We start from the raw sequence: 13,556 nt of genomic DNA on the forward strand, positions 1-13,556 counted from the left end.
AAATTTATTTCGGAGTAATAATTGAACGTTTTCACATTATAACAAAAAAGTAAATACTATACTTTAATGTAAATAATAATCAGATGAGTCACAAATAATTTTAAAGCGCTGCAGAGCCGAACTAGCGACATTGATGAATAAAAATTTATTTAATTAGATAACATAACATTGTATTGTTTGAGCAATTTGAATTATTTTTGTAGTCACAGTAATTTGAGGAAAGATATGAGTAAATTTTAAACGGAAACATTTTCTTCCGGAGATTTCTTCTATTGATTTTTCCAGAAAATGATGCATTTGCAACTTTTTTCACAGAAACTCTTCTGCGCGCGCATCAATAATCATGACTTTTCACACACACATAGATCTTGATGAGATTTATTAAACAAAGTTATCCATGGTTCGATATCTGTTAGCCCTTCTGAGATAATGGCCATTTCTGGTATATCCGGAAGTAAATATTTGCTCATAAAATAGATATGATAAATTTCTCCTATCATCAATAGTCTATGTATAGAGCTTCATGATGATCGTTGTGGAGTGGCTTATCATACTTGTGCCTATTTATACTAAATGTAAATTATGAAACACGAAACTTAATTTAATGGAAACCTAAAACTTAAAGCTTCATCTAAATGTATTATGAAACCAGCCGTTAAACTAATTACTAAAACTTTCTTTGAAGTAGGGCTAAATAAAGTGTTTTACATTAAAACCCAAATTTCAATCCTGGATCCGCCCCTGGTTGATAATACTGATTAATTTCAGGTCTTAACAAGATTAGAGACTCCTCATTGATGATAAATATACTGTTGTATCTGCACCTTTTTGTATATATATTAATTTTTTTGTAAATATTGTTTGTATATTTTATTTCTTGACTTAATTACTTACCCTGTATAAGTTTTGTTAATACATGTTTTTGGTAGCATAAAAATCCAGAGGGTATTAACTTTCGAACTGTAACCTTGAATTTTAAGATTGTACATACCTGTTGCGTGAGTCATCAGGATGTTGAATCAATAAATTATTTTACTATTTACCAAGGAAATCTTCTGTTTTTTTTTAAATATACAAGCATTATAGGAAAACAATTTAATTTTCATTTTTAGAATACATTATATTGAAAAATTTAAAGCTATTACAATAATAGGCAACTGGCTTATTACATTTCTATAAATGTTGCCAAAGAAAAAAATAAATATTCTATGTAAAAAAGAATGGTAAATATCTAGGTTAGGTTACACCCCTACGATTTCGTTAAAATTTTAGTTTGTTATATAGAAAATTACGCCGAACAAGAATATATATACGAGGCCTTTTTTTTCAACATCCGATAGATAAATAAAAGACAAGTTCATATGAAACAATAATTTTATTACCAAAACATTGGTACTTTTCGACATAATCACCAAAGAGATTGAGACATTTGTCATATTTGTGGACAAGCTTTTTAATACCTTCTTAAAACTTCTGAAAATTCCATAGACAAAGCAGTAATGGTGAAACTGCGGTTTTCTTTAATCATTCTGTCAACTCGTTGAGGTCATCCCCGTAGAAAACGAGTTGGAGGTTGGAAAAAAAAAACAAAGAACCAAATAATTGTAATAATTTTTTAGTGATGGTAATATTTAAGTTAATTCTTGAAAGAAATAAAAGGGAGACAGAATAGGACAGTGTAATAAAATTGGCCTAAACTTTAAACATCCCCCTTCCCTCCCCAAACCCTACCGGTTTGTCAACTATTAATTTTTGAGTAATAATTTAATCAAATTCAACGATTGTTTTATAATAATCGATAGTTAAGATGGGTAAAAGGATTTGGGGAAAGGGAGGGCGTTGTTCAAACTTTAAACTAATTTTTTACACTGTCCTAATCTGCCCCCCATTTTATTTCTTTCAAGGATCCATTTAAATATTACAATTACTAAAAAATTATTTCAATTATTTGATTCTTCGAACGAAAAAAATTACCTGAAGGGATGGTTCTGTATATCAGATGGGTGTAACCTAATCTAGATAATTACCAAAAGAATACAGAAAAGAAACCATTTTAGAAAGTACATTCCATTATTTTTTAAATAAATTTAAATTAAGCATAAATTAATCTCCTTTCAACAACATCCTACTTATCACAAATTGTTCAAGGAAATGTTTTGATAATTTTATACTGATAACTACTACATTAAGCAGAATAAAGTATATCATGAATAATTAAAAATATCCATTGTTATTTGTAAATTTATGCTTGTCGAAATTTATAACAAAAATAATTAGGTACCAAAAACCAACTAACATGGTATCTTTAAAGACGGTGGTCACAAAGCTTTCAGAATAAGTCTTTAATCCACTAGATTCTTATCAAACTCGATTTAGACACAAACGTAACAATATAAAGTATTTTTAATACAGATATTGTTGCACTAAGGACCACTCGGATTAGATCTTTTCTTACCAAAGAAGGTTAAGAGGGTTTACGAGGCAACTAAAACACACACACATTAAAACGTCCAGACTAAGAAGACAAGAATGTATAGCCAACTCTTAAATAGATAGACTCTCCCTTAGAACTCAGAGGAGATGAAGGAAGACCAGACCTGTCAAAATGACAGAAGGTGGTGGATCCATTCGCGGATTTATCACATGTGTGTGTATATTTTTGCACCCAAGGATCATAGTATGTCTTCACGACCTAGCAATATTGTCGATCGTCAGAATGGTCGAGGAATGTGGAAAGTTGTGTAATTATATAATTTGTTTATGTTTGGAATAATTAGTTTTCAACTGTATACAACTAATGAGAAATATTTATGACTTGCAACAGGATTTGTGTTAAAAATACTGTAATAATAAGGCCTTAGGATGAACGCTATAACCACGGGTTTTAATTTGAATATCTGTAAATTATATAATTTTCTTAAAATAAATTGTTTGGAATACATATTTAATAAAAATAAAAGGTGGTCCTGAACTATTAACATTAATTTCTAGAGAACATACTACGTCTAAAAATAAGGGAAAATCAAGATTTTAACACGTTAACTGCCAATGCAATTTTCACAGTTTTATTTATAGGGGTATACTGATCTAGAAATTTAAAAAAAAACATTTTTTTTGCATATTTCCAATGTTTAGACCCTTAAGAATGTCTCCTTGAACGGATTTTTAAAAATTCATTAGATGGATGGAGATACAGTAGATTTTGTGAAATAGCATCTAAGCTGGACGAGTGGAACGAGTTATTGTTTTGTAAACTTTTTGTTTCTCAAATTTTCTGGAAACTACTATATCTCTCTATCGCGTGTAGCTTGGATTTTAAAAAATTTCAATTTTGAGTATTTTTAAAAATTTTGAAAAGGTCAAAAAAATATTTCATGTCAAAATCATTTTTTTGTTTTAGATCACTACAAGAGTTGGAATCATGTCAACCAAGGTGCACCGTTTTTTTTGTAGCCCCCACTTTATCGCCCTGTAATTCATTAAAATTCTGTTTTGTTTACAATTTTTTATTACATTTTCAAAAAATTAATAAAAATCATAAAAAAATGGATAGTAGAAGCCAAATTTAGTATTCTAGACCAGAACACCCCTTTAATTTCATAATTAAAAATACTAATTTAAATCATCACTGAAATGTATAGAAAATGTAGGCTTTTCAAAAAAACTTTATGAGTTATTTTGTGCTTGGCAGTCAACGGGTTAAAATTGTAAATTGAGACACTAATTAGTTGCATTATATCTTCGAGTTTAAATATATCGACAATGATATATATTGAAGTATTAACACAGCATCTTTTAAGCAGAGGAAACAATTTTGAAAATAATTCCTTCCAACCCACCCACCGATATTATCCTGGGTTAATATGATATGATGTAGTTGAGACATGAAATTATCTTAGTGTATTAACGGAGCTCGTTAATCAAATCTATTTGGACAACTATTGTAAAAAAAAGTTCTCAATTTACCCTTTCAAAGAGTTATATTATTCTTATTATTTAAGAAAAAAGTTTATTTTTGGACATACTATCAGCTATAGGAATTAATGTACCAGATTTCTCTTCTTCAAATTGATCTTCCATTTAACTTTGTACAAAAAAGATACAAAAATCGAATATATTTACAATGTGGATAATAAATTGAATGCAACTACAACTTTTGAAAAACCTATTTTTGGTAGCACTCTTCCTAATAATTTCAAATATATATTCGTCTAAAGCTTCAATTAAATATCTCAACAATTTTTAAAAAATTACCACATAAAAACCTACTGGAGAAATAAATAAGTAAATTGGAAAAAATTGCTCAAAATATTCACAATTATTAAAAATTTGTAATAGTTTTCAAAATAAGAGACAAGTCCATATATTTATGAAAAAAGTAGCTATTAAAAAAGTCATTGTAAAAAATGAGAATGTACTCAATATATTTTCCACACCAACATGTTTTATATTGTGAAATGGTTTTTGAAAAAATTTTACCAATTTGAACAGCTTTTATATATATTTTTTATTGTATTATTAATAAAAAAAATCATGGAGTCAAATTGTAGTGAAATACCAGCACTTAATTCTGGATCACCTTGTATATATTATATAAAATGAATAATTTGTTGGTTGTATATTTTAATTAGTACTATAGATGACCTAAGTGGACGTTTGTACATTTTGTGCACATGACACTTTTGATAATCGTTGAAAGTAAAATGGAAACTACGTTAGAGTTACATTCCTACTTGATTATATTCAATATTTAGAGAAACTCACAAGCTTTTTATAAGAAATCAATTTTTCTGATTATTTCAACTCTTTCTAATTGTAAAAATACGTGATTTTTAAAATAAAACATGGATGAATAATAAATTTCTATTTCACATAAATACAAATTCAGTGAAAAACAATCATTTGTAACAAAAATATACTAAATATTGACAGGTTTTCAACTAGATATGTTTGTGTTAAATCGTTGTGTATGTTTATTAAATGAAAATATCATTTAAGTATGTAATTAGGTTTTGTAACTCTAACTCTAGCCACAAAAAATGGTTAGATACAAATGATAATAACTAAAATAAACAGTAGTCCACTTTAATGACAAAAATAAAAATAGAATAGAACTAAAAAAAGAAAAAAGGGGTTTATTTTGTTAGTCAATACATCATGCAGAAGCCCCCTTCAAATTATTAACACACAACGATTAATATGAAATATAGAATATAAAGTTTCTTAAAATATTACACAACGATGCTTCTTCCTCTTTTTCACTTGCAATGCAGCTCTAGTAGCATTTTCAAATACTTCTCTGACACCTTCCTTACTTTTAGCAGAACATTCCAAATATGCAAAAGCGTTAATTTTTTCTGCCATGGACCTTCCATCTTGAGGCTTTACTGGTTCCTGTTTCATTTTTTTGAGTTCGTTGATTGTATTCGGATCATTACGTAGATCTTTTTTATTCCCAACTAGAATAATGGGTACATTCGGGCAAAAGTGTTTTACCTCGGGAGTCCATTTTTCCGGGATATTTTCTAACGAATCTGGAGAATCAACTGAGAAGCACATCAAAATTACATCTGTGTCTGGATATGATAGGGGTCGCAGACGGTCGTAATCCTCTTGTCCTGCGGTATCCCACAAGGCGAGTTCTACCTGCTTACCGTCCACCTCAATATCCGCCACATAATTTTCGAAAACTGTAGGTACGTATACCTCGGGAAACTGATCTTTACTAAAAACTATTAGAAGACAGGTTTTTCCACAGGCTCCGTCACCAACTATCACCAATTTTTTTCTTATTGCAGCCATCGGACCTACCAAAACACACAAGTTAACGCCTATTCAACTACCATCTAAAATGGCGGACATTAAATATAAATCACGAACAAGAGCGGGGATAACGGGAAGATAACGATCATGCAAAAAACGCACCTTTTCCGTAGTCCTCTTTATCAGAACAGAAACAAAACATTCAGGGCACTTGTTAATTTCTAGCAAGTAAACACCCTACAGTTGCTTACTACTATTTTTTATACTGGAAAATGAATTCTTAAGATAAACAAGTGAAATAAAAACTTGGTTTTGATTGTCAGTTTTCTGCGTTTGCGCCAACGATTATTTGGGATTTGCTGTCATTATCTAACAAACAGATTAATGCTCTTTTCCTTTATAGCAATCTCGTGAATAGTATGAGATCATGTTCTTATAATAACCATGGTTGAATAACTAACAATCATTAAATATACGTTTTCTTTTTATGAGTAGAATCTGCATATTGAATGGATCACAGATCACCCTTCCAACAAAACTTATAAATTATTAGAACTTACCTTTTTTATCAAATCGTTATCTTCGTTAACATTGATATCAACATTACAAACAAGAACTTATTTTACAGCGCAGCTATATTAATAAGTCATAATGCATGTTTTAGATAATATAAAGTTAAAACACTTGTCAAGTCAAACTACATATAAACAATGATAAGTATATTGAGAGCTACTTTATTTTGTAATCCTTAATTTATAGTGCTTATAAAATATATCTATGGTCATTATAATGCAAGTTCTTTTGGCTATTGCCTTTTTTGGCATTTACTTCTTGGTTTAAAAAAGAAGAATTTGATATATATAAAAAAGAAGATTCGTGTCAGATTTGTATATGTTTTACATTAGAAACATAAAATAGTACCCGGTTAAGAAATTATTTTAAAATAAAAATAAAATGACTAGTATGGTACATTGTCAGTTGTGGATGGGCAACGTATGTATTTAATCCGTGGTATGAAATTATAATTATATTTTAGAAATTATTTTAGTTGGAACCCTACATGACTGAAACATTCATATTAACGGCTTTTCGAAAAATGGGAGAAAATCCTATAAGCGTAAAAATTATGCGTAGTAAATTTACTGGTGAACCTGCTGGATATTGCTTTGTACATTTTGCTAACGACGAAGAAGCTATTGATGCTATGCATAAACTAAATTCAAAACCGATTCCCAATACAAATCCCATGGTTAGGTTCAGACTAAACAATGCTAGTAATACAGGAAGGTCGCTTATCGATAGAGAATTTTCTGTTTGGGTTGGAGACTTAAGCCCTGATGTAGATGACTATAATTTATATAGAGTATTTTCTTCAAAATATAATACAATTAAAACAGCTAAAGGTGAGATTTACTTCACAAAGCAGAATGCTACGGTGTTTTTCTTAATTTTAATCAACAGATTACTTGTGAGTGAAGTTTGATCTGGATTATATGAACCACCATTATATTAAATATAATAAAGTAAATGCCAATTAGTGTAAAGTACCCGGATATTTATAAATCTGGGTAAATAACGTAGATATTTTGCAAATTTCATTTAAAATCATATCAATCAAACAAAATATTCTATTTAGGATTTTTTTTATTTATAGAGAAAATGAATTTGAATTTCAACATACTTTTATGTGAAAAAAAGTAAACTGAATTTTTAGAATGAAAACTTAGTGTAAAAATGGACTCTGATCTGAGTCTCATCGCTATCAATGCTGCTGTCTTCAATTTCCTCTTTGCTGCGTTTTTGCTTTTATTTTTGTGGTTTTTCAATTTTATTTAGCAGATTCTGTTCAGTCCCTTCAGTTGTTAACTGATTCCTCTTTTTTTTAAAGATACTAAAAGCACTTTCAGTGGCAGTAGATGTTACTGGAGCACCTAAAATTCTTAGAGCAACATCAGCTACCATACATGCTCCCTTCAAGCCCCTCCACCACAACACTGGACTATTTTCTTTTTCGGTGTTTTTTAAACCTTCCCAAACAAAATGTTTGTTTAAAGTTCATTAAACTTTTCTTCCATGCTACTGCTAACTTTGTAAACAAACTCAATAACCTCCAGTATTCCAAATTGCAACCTTAAAACTAAGGATTTAAAAAGTCTGCAGTCAGATGAGATTCAACTTATGCCAAATTTCACATATCTTTTAAGATAATCTAAAAAGGTTTTTCTTTAGATTCTTGAACAGAGTATTTAGGAATTTCTTATTTGAGAGTATTTTGCAAGCTGTTAATTTTGTGTACACTTTATGGATCATCTGAGTGTAATAATGATTGTATCTAGGATGTTAATTAGCTTTTGAACTCAAATCCAAAACACTCCATCATTAAGAAGCTTTTTTTCTAACAAACTTTGTAGACAAAACAAGTCTCACCTAGTTTGCCCAGGAAGTTTCAAAGAAATTTTGCTTTTGAATTTTTGGTTCTATTGAATCTGATCAAATAACACTTTCAAGACATGGCTATTTTTCACACTTTTTACAATGCTAAAAGCAATTACCCTGAATGATTTTATGGTGCTACATTTTAAAATATCTTCTCATAAAAGATGCAAGAGTTGAGCAAGGCAACCAAGTGATTATGATTATTATGATTAATGGATAACGGATAACTGAGACCAAAGCAACTCGCATGTTGGAAGCATTATCTCTAATAATTACTAGATACTTATCAGAACCATATTTTTGAATAACATTGATTATCTGCTCAGCTAAGTGTATTATCTCATTTGTTGCTCCACATAAAGTGGTTTTGGTTTTGAGATGAAAAAATGACTGACTCATTTCTGATCTTACTCTAACCGTCACAATGTAAATGTTAGTGTTTCAAATCATTGAGACTTCATTTCACATTTACGTTTACTGAGCTATGGTTGGTGAGATGGACGAAGCTTTTGAAAGAATCCTAATCACAATGGATGTTCTACCATTGATAATGAAGCTTTGGTTAAGGCTTTCCTAAAAAAATAAATAAATACCCACATTATTAACCTTCTGTTTGTGCACTGAAAATTTAGTGTTCACAGGGGTCTAACGAATATATGAAATAATCATTGGGGACCCTGTGCACCGATTCAAGATTAAGCATGTCATATTGTTATCATAGGCTACAAAGTTCAAAAATTGAAAATATCCTTATTTTGGGTATTTAAGAGATCACTGTGTAAATACCAAATTTATATTCACTGTGTTTCAGTAATTTTGGATAGCAGTGGATTCAGTAAAGGGTATGGTTTTGTAAGATTTGGCAGTGATGAAGAGATGAAAGATAGTTTGAGTACAATGAATGGGTACATAGGTCTTGGAACAAAAGCTCTGAAAATATGTAATGCAGTACCTAAACCGAAAGGTGCATTAACACCTGGATCTAGCAACTCAAACACAACAAATCAAAGTAGCACTGATTTCAGCCAGTATTATGATCCGACTACATACTGGCAAAATTACGCTTCTTGGCAACCGGTAAGAACAATAATCAATCTTTGGAAATAAAATACATGTATCAAATGTACTTTCTTGAGGATGTAGTAACAGAAACATGAATTTTTAATGAAATGCTGGTTTTGTTGTACTTATTTGGCACATATTCAGGAACTTGCACCATTTTTTTAATTAACAGGCGTTTACAAAAATTTCCGTTATTATTTTTTAATCTACGTTTAATTCTATACCAATTAAAATTAACTTACCAAAATTGTTACTGTCGCTCTCACATTGACTTCTTAATTTTTTTAGTTTTTTTGTAATTTGTTATACTTCATGCTACCTCAAGGTAATAATCGAAAACACTCAAACCAATAAGGTTAATAAAAAATTGAAAGAGGATGTCTAGAAGGAAATATGGAAAGAATTTAACTCTGCTAGGCCTTTATATCAATGTGATATTGAAAGTTGAAAATGTATTATGAAAATAAGAAAAATCAGGAAAGAATTGAAACGAGAAACTTTTATTACTGGTGGTGGTAGTCCACCATCTTCACTTTCACCCTTGGCTGAGAAGATACTTGATCTAATGAAAAAAAAATTTGGACTTTCTTTGGTTAGGTTAATGGTGATGATGCAAACCCCCAGCAAGCTCAGTGTAGTGGTAGTAACTGTTGTAGTGGCATACATTATGAATTGATGTCTATGGATGGTGTTATGGTTTTTATTTTAAAAATTTTAAAACAACTATTGTTGTACAAAAGCCTCGAAAGGAGAGTTGTTAATCTCAAACAACAAAACATGTCCAATGGACATTTGTTATATACAGAAGGTTTCTAAATTCATGCGTCAAAATTCAGAAGGTGATTACTCGTGTGAAGAAGGGTCTTTCCTGTAACAAAATTTCCTCAGCCCACCCCTTTCTGAGATATCACTCTTAAAAGATGGTGACTAAAATTGAGTTTTTATCTTTTTTTCTTTTTCTAAACGTGTACAACAATCCATAACACGCGGGCTACGTTCATATATTTCAACTAAACGAGGTGGTTATTTCCAGCATTTATTATGAGTTGTATTAAAATTTACCTCTTCACTGTTTTCCACTCAATTTATTGTTTTTCTCTGCAGCTATTGGTTTTGGGGAAATTTTTTTTATTAAAAAAATATTTTTAAATAAAATAAGAATTTCAAGTTACAATTTTATTTCATAAAACTTCATCTTGAAAAAAAGTCTTGATATGAAATAAAGTTGGGGTTGCTAATTTTTTCATCCACGTATAATGTAACAGGAATATTAAAAAATTACCCATAGTTATTCCTTTGTGAGTGCACGAAAATTACAGAATTTTAAGTTTCTAGTATTATGAAATTTTAGGGAAAAAAATGAAAATTCAATTCTAGTCAACAGGTTTAAAGGGTGATATCTCTGAAAGGGGTGGGCTGAGGAAATTTTGTCGCATGAATATAGAAACACCTTGTATGTATATAGAACGTTTTAACCATAATTGGACTAATCTGGATGTCGACTGTACTTCGTATGCATATTTTGGATTCATCATAATTATAATATATGTATAATTCTATATACCTACAAGTTTGGTATATTATATTCCAAAGTTTGCTCTATCATTCCAAGAATGAGGGCTGCTATAAGTTTGCTAACTCCAAATGTTTTGAAAAAGATATAATTGGCCATATCCCCCCAAAATATATCGTGACATGGCGTTTTCTATGCGGACCACCACTTCCAAGGAATTCAAAGACTTCTAAATCATCGTGAATTAAGTCGCCCCCTATACAAAATTCAAAACTTTTCAAATAAAACTGAATAAAATTTAACAAAAATGCCATATAACCTCAAAAATTATTACTACTACTACCAATGGCATTACGGCCTTTAAAGAGCAAAGAGCCTTGGTCTCGTCCACTACATTACTCCAGTTATCACGGTCCAATGCTCGGCGTCTCCAATCCCTCACACCTCTGTCACCAGGAAGTAGTCTTCATAAAGCCGGTAGAGCTCTATTAGAGTATTAACTTTCAAATTGAACCAGAAAAATTGGGCGTTTCAAGTTGAACTACAAATAATTTATGATGAGGTGTTTAAAATCAAATGATACAACTCACTAATTATGTTGTAATATGCTATTTTCAGCAAGGTTATTATGAGCAAACTACTGATCAACAAATCACTCATGAGGGTACAAATTCATATGCCGAGAGGAAAGAGGATGATTTAGATTTAATCGGTAAGTTCATTTTCTCGTTTTGTTTTGATATCCATGTTGATAATGTCAACTAATATATTGAAAAATGTCAAAATGGAGCTTAAATAACAAAACCAGGGTGTCTAGAAGCCTTGAAAACCAAGAAAAAGACCGGAATTTTCTAATAAACCAGGCAGTAGTATTAAAAACGACTACGATTGCTCTGGGATCCCTACGAAATTCTATTCAGTACGATGGCTAGAAAACATACCGGTTTTGGTCACTATACCTGCACTTGAAAAAAATTCATATCAGCCCTGCAAAACACGAATCAAAAGCCATCATGTGAAAGTTTTAAAACCGTGATAAAGTTTTGGATAATGAACTACTATTGGTTGAAGTAGCATTTTTTCAGTCCTTACTTGAAGAACTAAACCATACCTTAAAAATTTTCAAAGTAATTGACCCCTAACTCTATTTCTTTATATACTATAAGAATTCATAGTATCTAGAGTTTTGTAATGGGAACGTGGTAATATAAAATAATTGAAAAAAGAACATAGATACTATCATAGAAAAAATATACCTACTTTTTAGTAATTAAACAAGGCGAGTTATAAAACATTGAATTTTAACTTTTGAAACAAAACTCAACATTTTAAAGGGTGAAATTACCTCTATTATACGACCAGCTAGTGAAAGTGCATCATCTTATGGTCATTATTTTAATCTGATGTCTTTAACAGGACATTATATTAAGTCTTCTTCAAAAAGTCAAACCCCTACCATGTTTATAATAAATTTATAGCTACTTTGTTTAAAATATTGTGTTTCAGAACATACTACCCCTTTGGATATAGATAAAATGAATAGGGATAAAATTGATGCAGATTGTAACCTGTGGGATGCTCTAGAATGTTCAAAATGGTTACCATATGAAGCATTAGAAGCTGCTCAATGATTTCTAAGTATATATTCATACTTTTACTTAAAATATATGTCAACATAGTTTATTTGAATTATGTCACACTAATCTTGTAACAAATTAGTAGATATGAGATTATTGTGAAGTTAATTTGTAATATATTTTGACCCCAACTCAAAATCTTGTTTCATTTCATCTTCAATCACTTAAGCGCTTGTCAAAGAGCTCAGTCTAGTTAGTAATTAAGCTAAAACTGTGTGGAGAGTGGACGATCCAATAACAAATAATGAATCTTATAAAAGCGGTAAATAGATTCAAACATCTCGAAAAATATAAACAAGCACTGCCATACAAAGTGTGAACCTGAAAAACAAACTAATAACAAAAAGAATGAAGTTAAAAATATACAGGACTCTAATAAGACCAATTGTAACCTGTGGCAGTAACTGTTGGATGATTACACAAAGGGATAAAGAAAAATAAAGAATATTTGGGAGAAAAATTATCAGAAGAATATATGGAGTAATTAGAATGAACGAAGCACGACTGGAGTATCCGAAATAATAGAGAAATCAATGAAATACTAGGCAATGAAAATATCAGTTGATTCATTAAAGCTCAGAGGTTGAGATGGTTTGACCACATTCAAAAAATATACAGCAGAAGAAAAGTACAAAAAGAGGCAGACCCCAAATCAGATCAAGTTCACGGAAACTTTTACACTGAGCCATAGTGCTAATAGGGTACTTGCTTGGTTTGAAAAAAAAATAGTTTTGGATAGTTTATATACAACTTTTATTATAACTTTTTTTAATTCTTTGATCAATAATTATAAAGTAAAAAATATTGACAATTCAAAAATTTAATAGGTAGTTCAAACATTTCAGTAAGGCCGCCATATTGCGTGACGTCATAGGTATAAAATAAATACTGAACATATGATACAAAGCGAATAAAAATAACACAAAAAAGCACCCGATAAAGTTTTTTTATGATGATTTTTGTTGACAGGATCATTTTATTGTAAATCAGATTCAAATTTAGTCCGTGATTTTCTGCGAATCAGGGAAAAATGCCCAGAAACAGTTACACCCAAGGGATGACCTGTCAACATTTTTTTATTATTTTGAATCAAATATGTTTGATTGGTTCAGTTGACAGGAATAAGAAAATCACGGATAATCGAT

General features: G+C 30.3%; 2 protein-coding genes across 3 annotated transcripts; one reads left to right on the top strand and one right to left on the bottom strand.

The window, feature by feature from the left end:
- Positions 1–1,356: 1,356 nt before the first annotated feature.
- Positions 1,357–6,577, bottom strand: LOC130897019 (ras-like GTP-binding protein Rho1). 2 transcript variants are annotated; one of them, XM_057805494.1, is made up of 2 exons: positions 6,324–6,577; positions 1,357–5,807 (listed from the first exon to the last, which is right to left on the bottom strand). In XM_057805494.1, the coding sequence occupies exon 2, from the start codon at positions 5,800–5,802 to the stop codon at positions 5,224–5,226; it is 579 nt and encodes a 192-aa protein (XP_057661477.1). In that variant the 5' UTR covers positions 5,803–5,807; positions 6,324–6,577; the 3' UTR covers positions 1,357–5,223. The 2 variants fall into 2 exon arrangements, with proteins under 2 accessions (XP_057661477.1, XP_057661476.1); XM_057805493.1 differs by lacking the exon at positions 6,324–6,577 and adding an exon at positions 5,926–6,109.
- Positions 6,508–12,549, top strand: LOC130897017 (tRNA selenocysteine 1-associated protein 1). The gene is made up of 5 exons (XM_057805491.1): positions 6,508–6,756; positions 6,812–7,166; positions 9,011–9,276; positions 11,393–11,486; positions 12,281–12,549. Exons 1-5 carry the CDS (start codon positions 6,718–6,720, stop codon positions 12,403–12,405), a joined length of 879 nt encoding a protein of 292 aa, XP_057661474.1. The 5' UTR covers positions 6,508–6,717; the 3' UTR covers positions 12,406–12,549.
- The last annotated feature ends 1,007 nt before the right edge of the window (positions 12,550–13,556 follow it).

This window comes from Diorhabda carinulata, chromosome 8 (genome assembly GCF_026250575.1).
Source record: "Diorhabda carinulata isolate Delta chromosome 8, icDioCari1.1, whole genome shotgun sequence".
NCBI lineage: Eukaryota > Metazoa > Arthropoda > Insecta > Coleoptera > Chrysomelidae > Diorhabda > Diorhabda carinulata.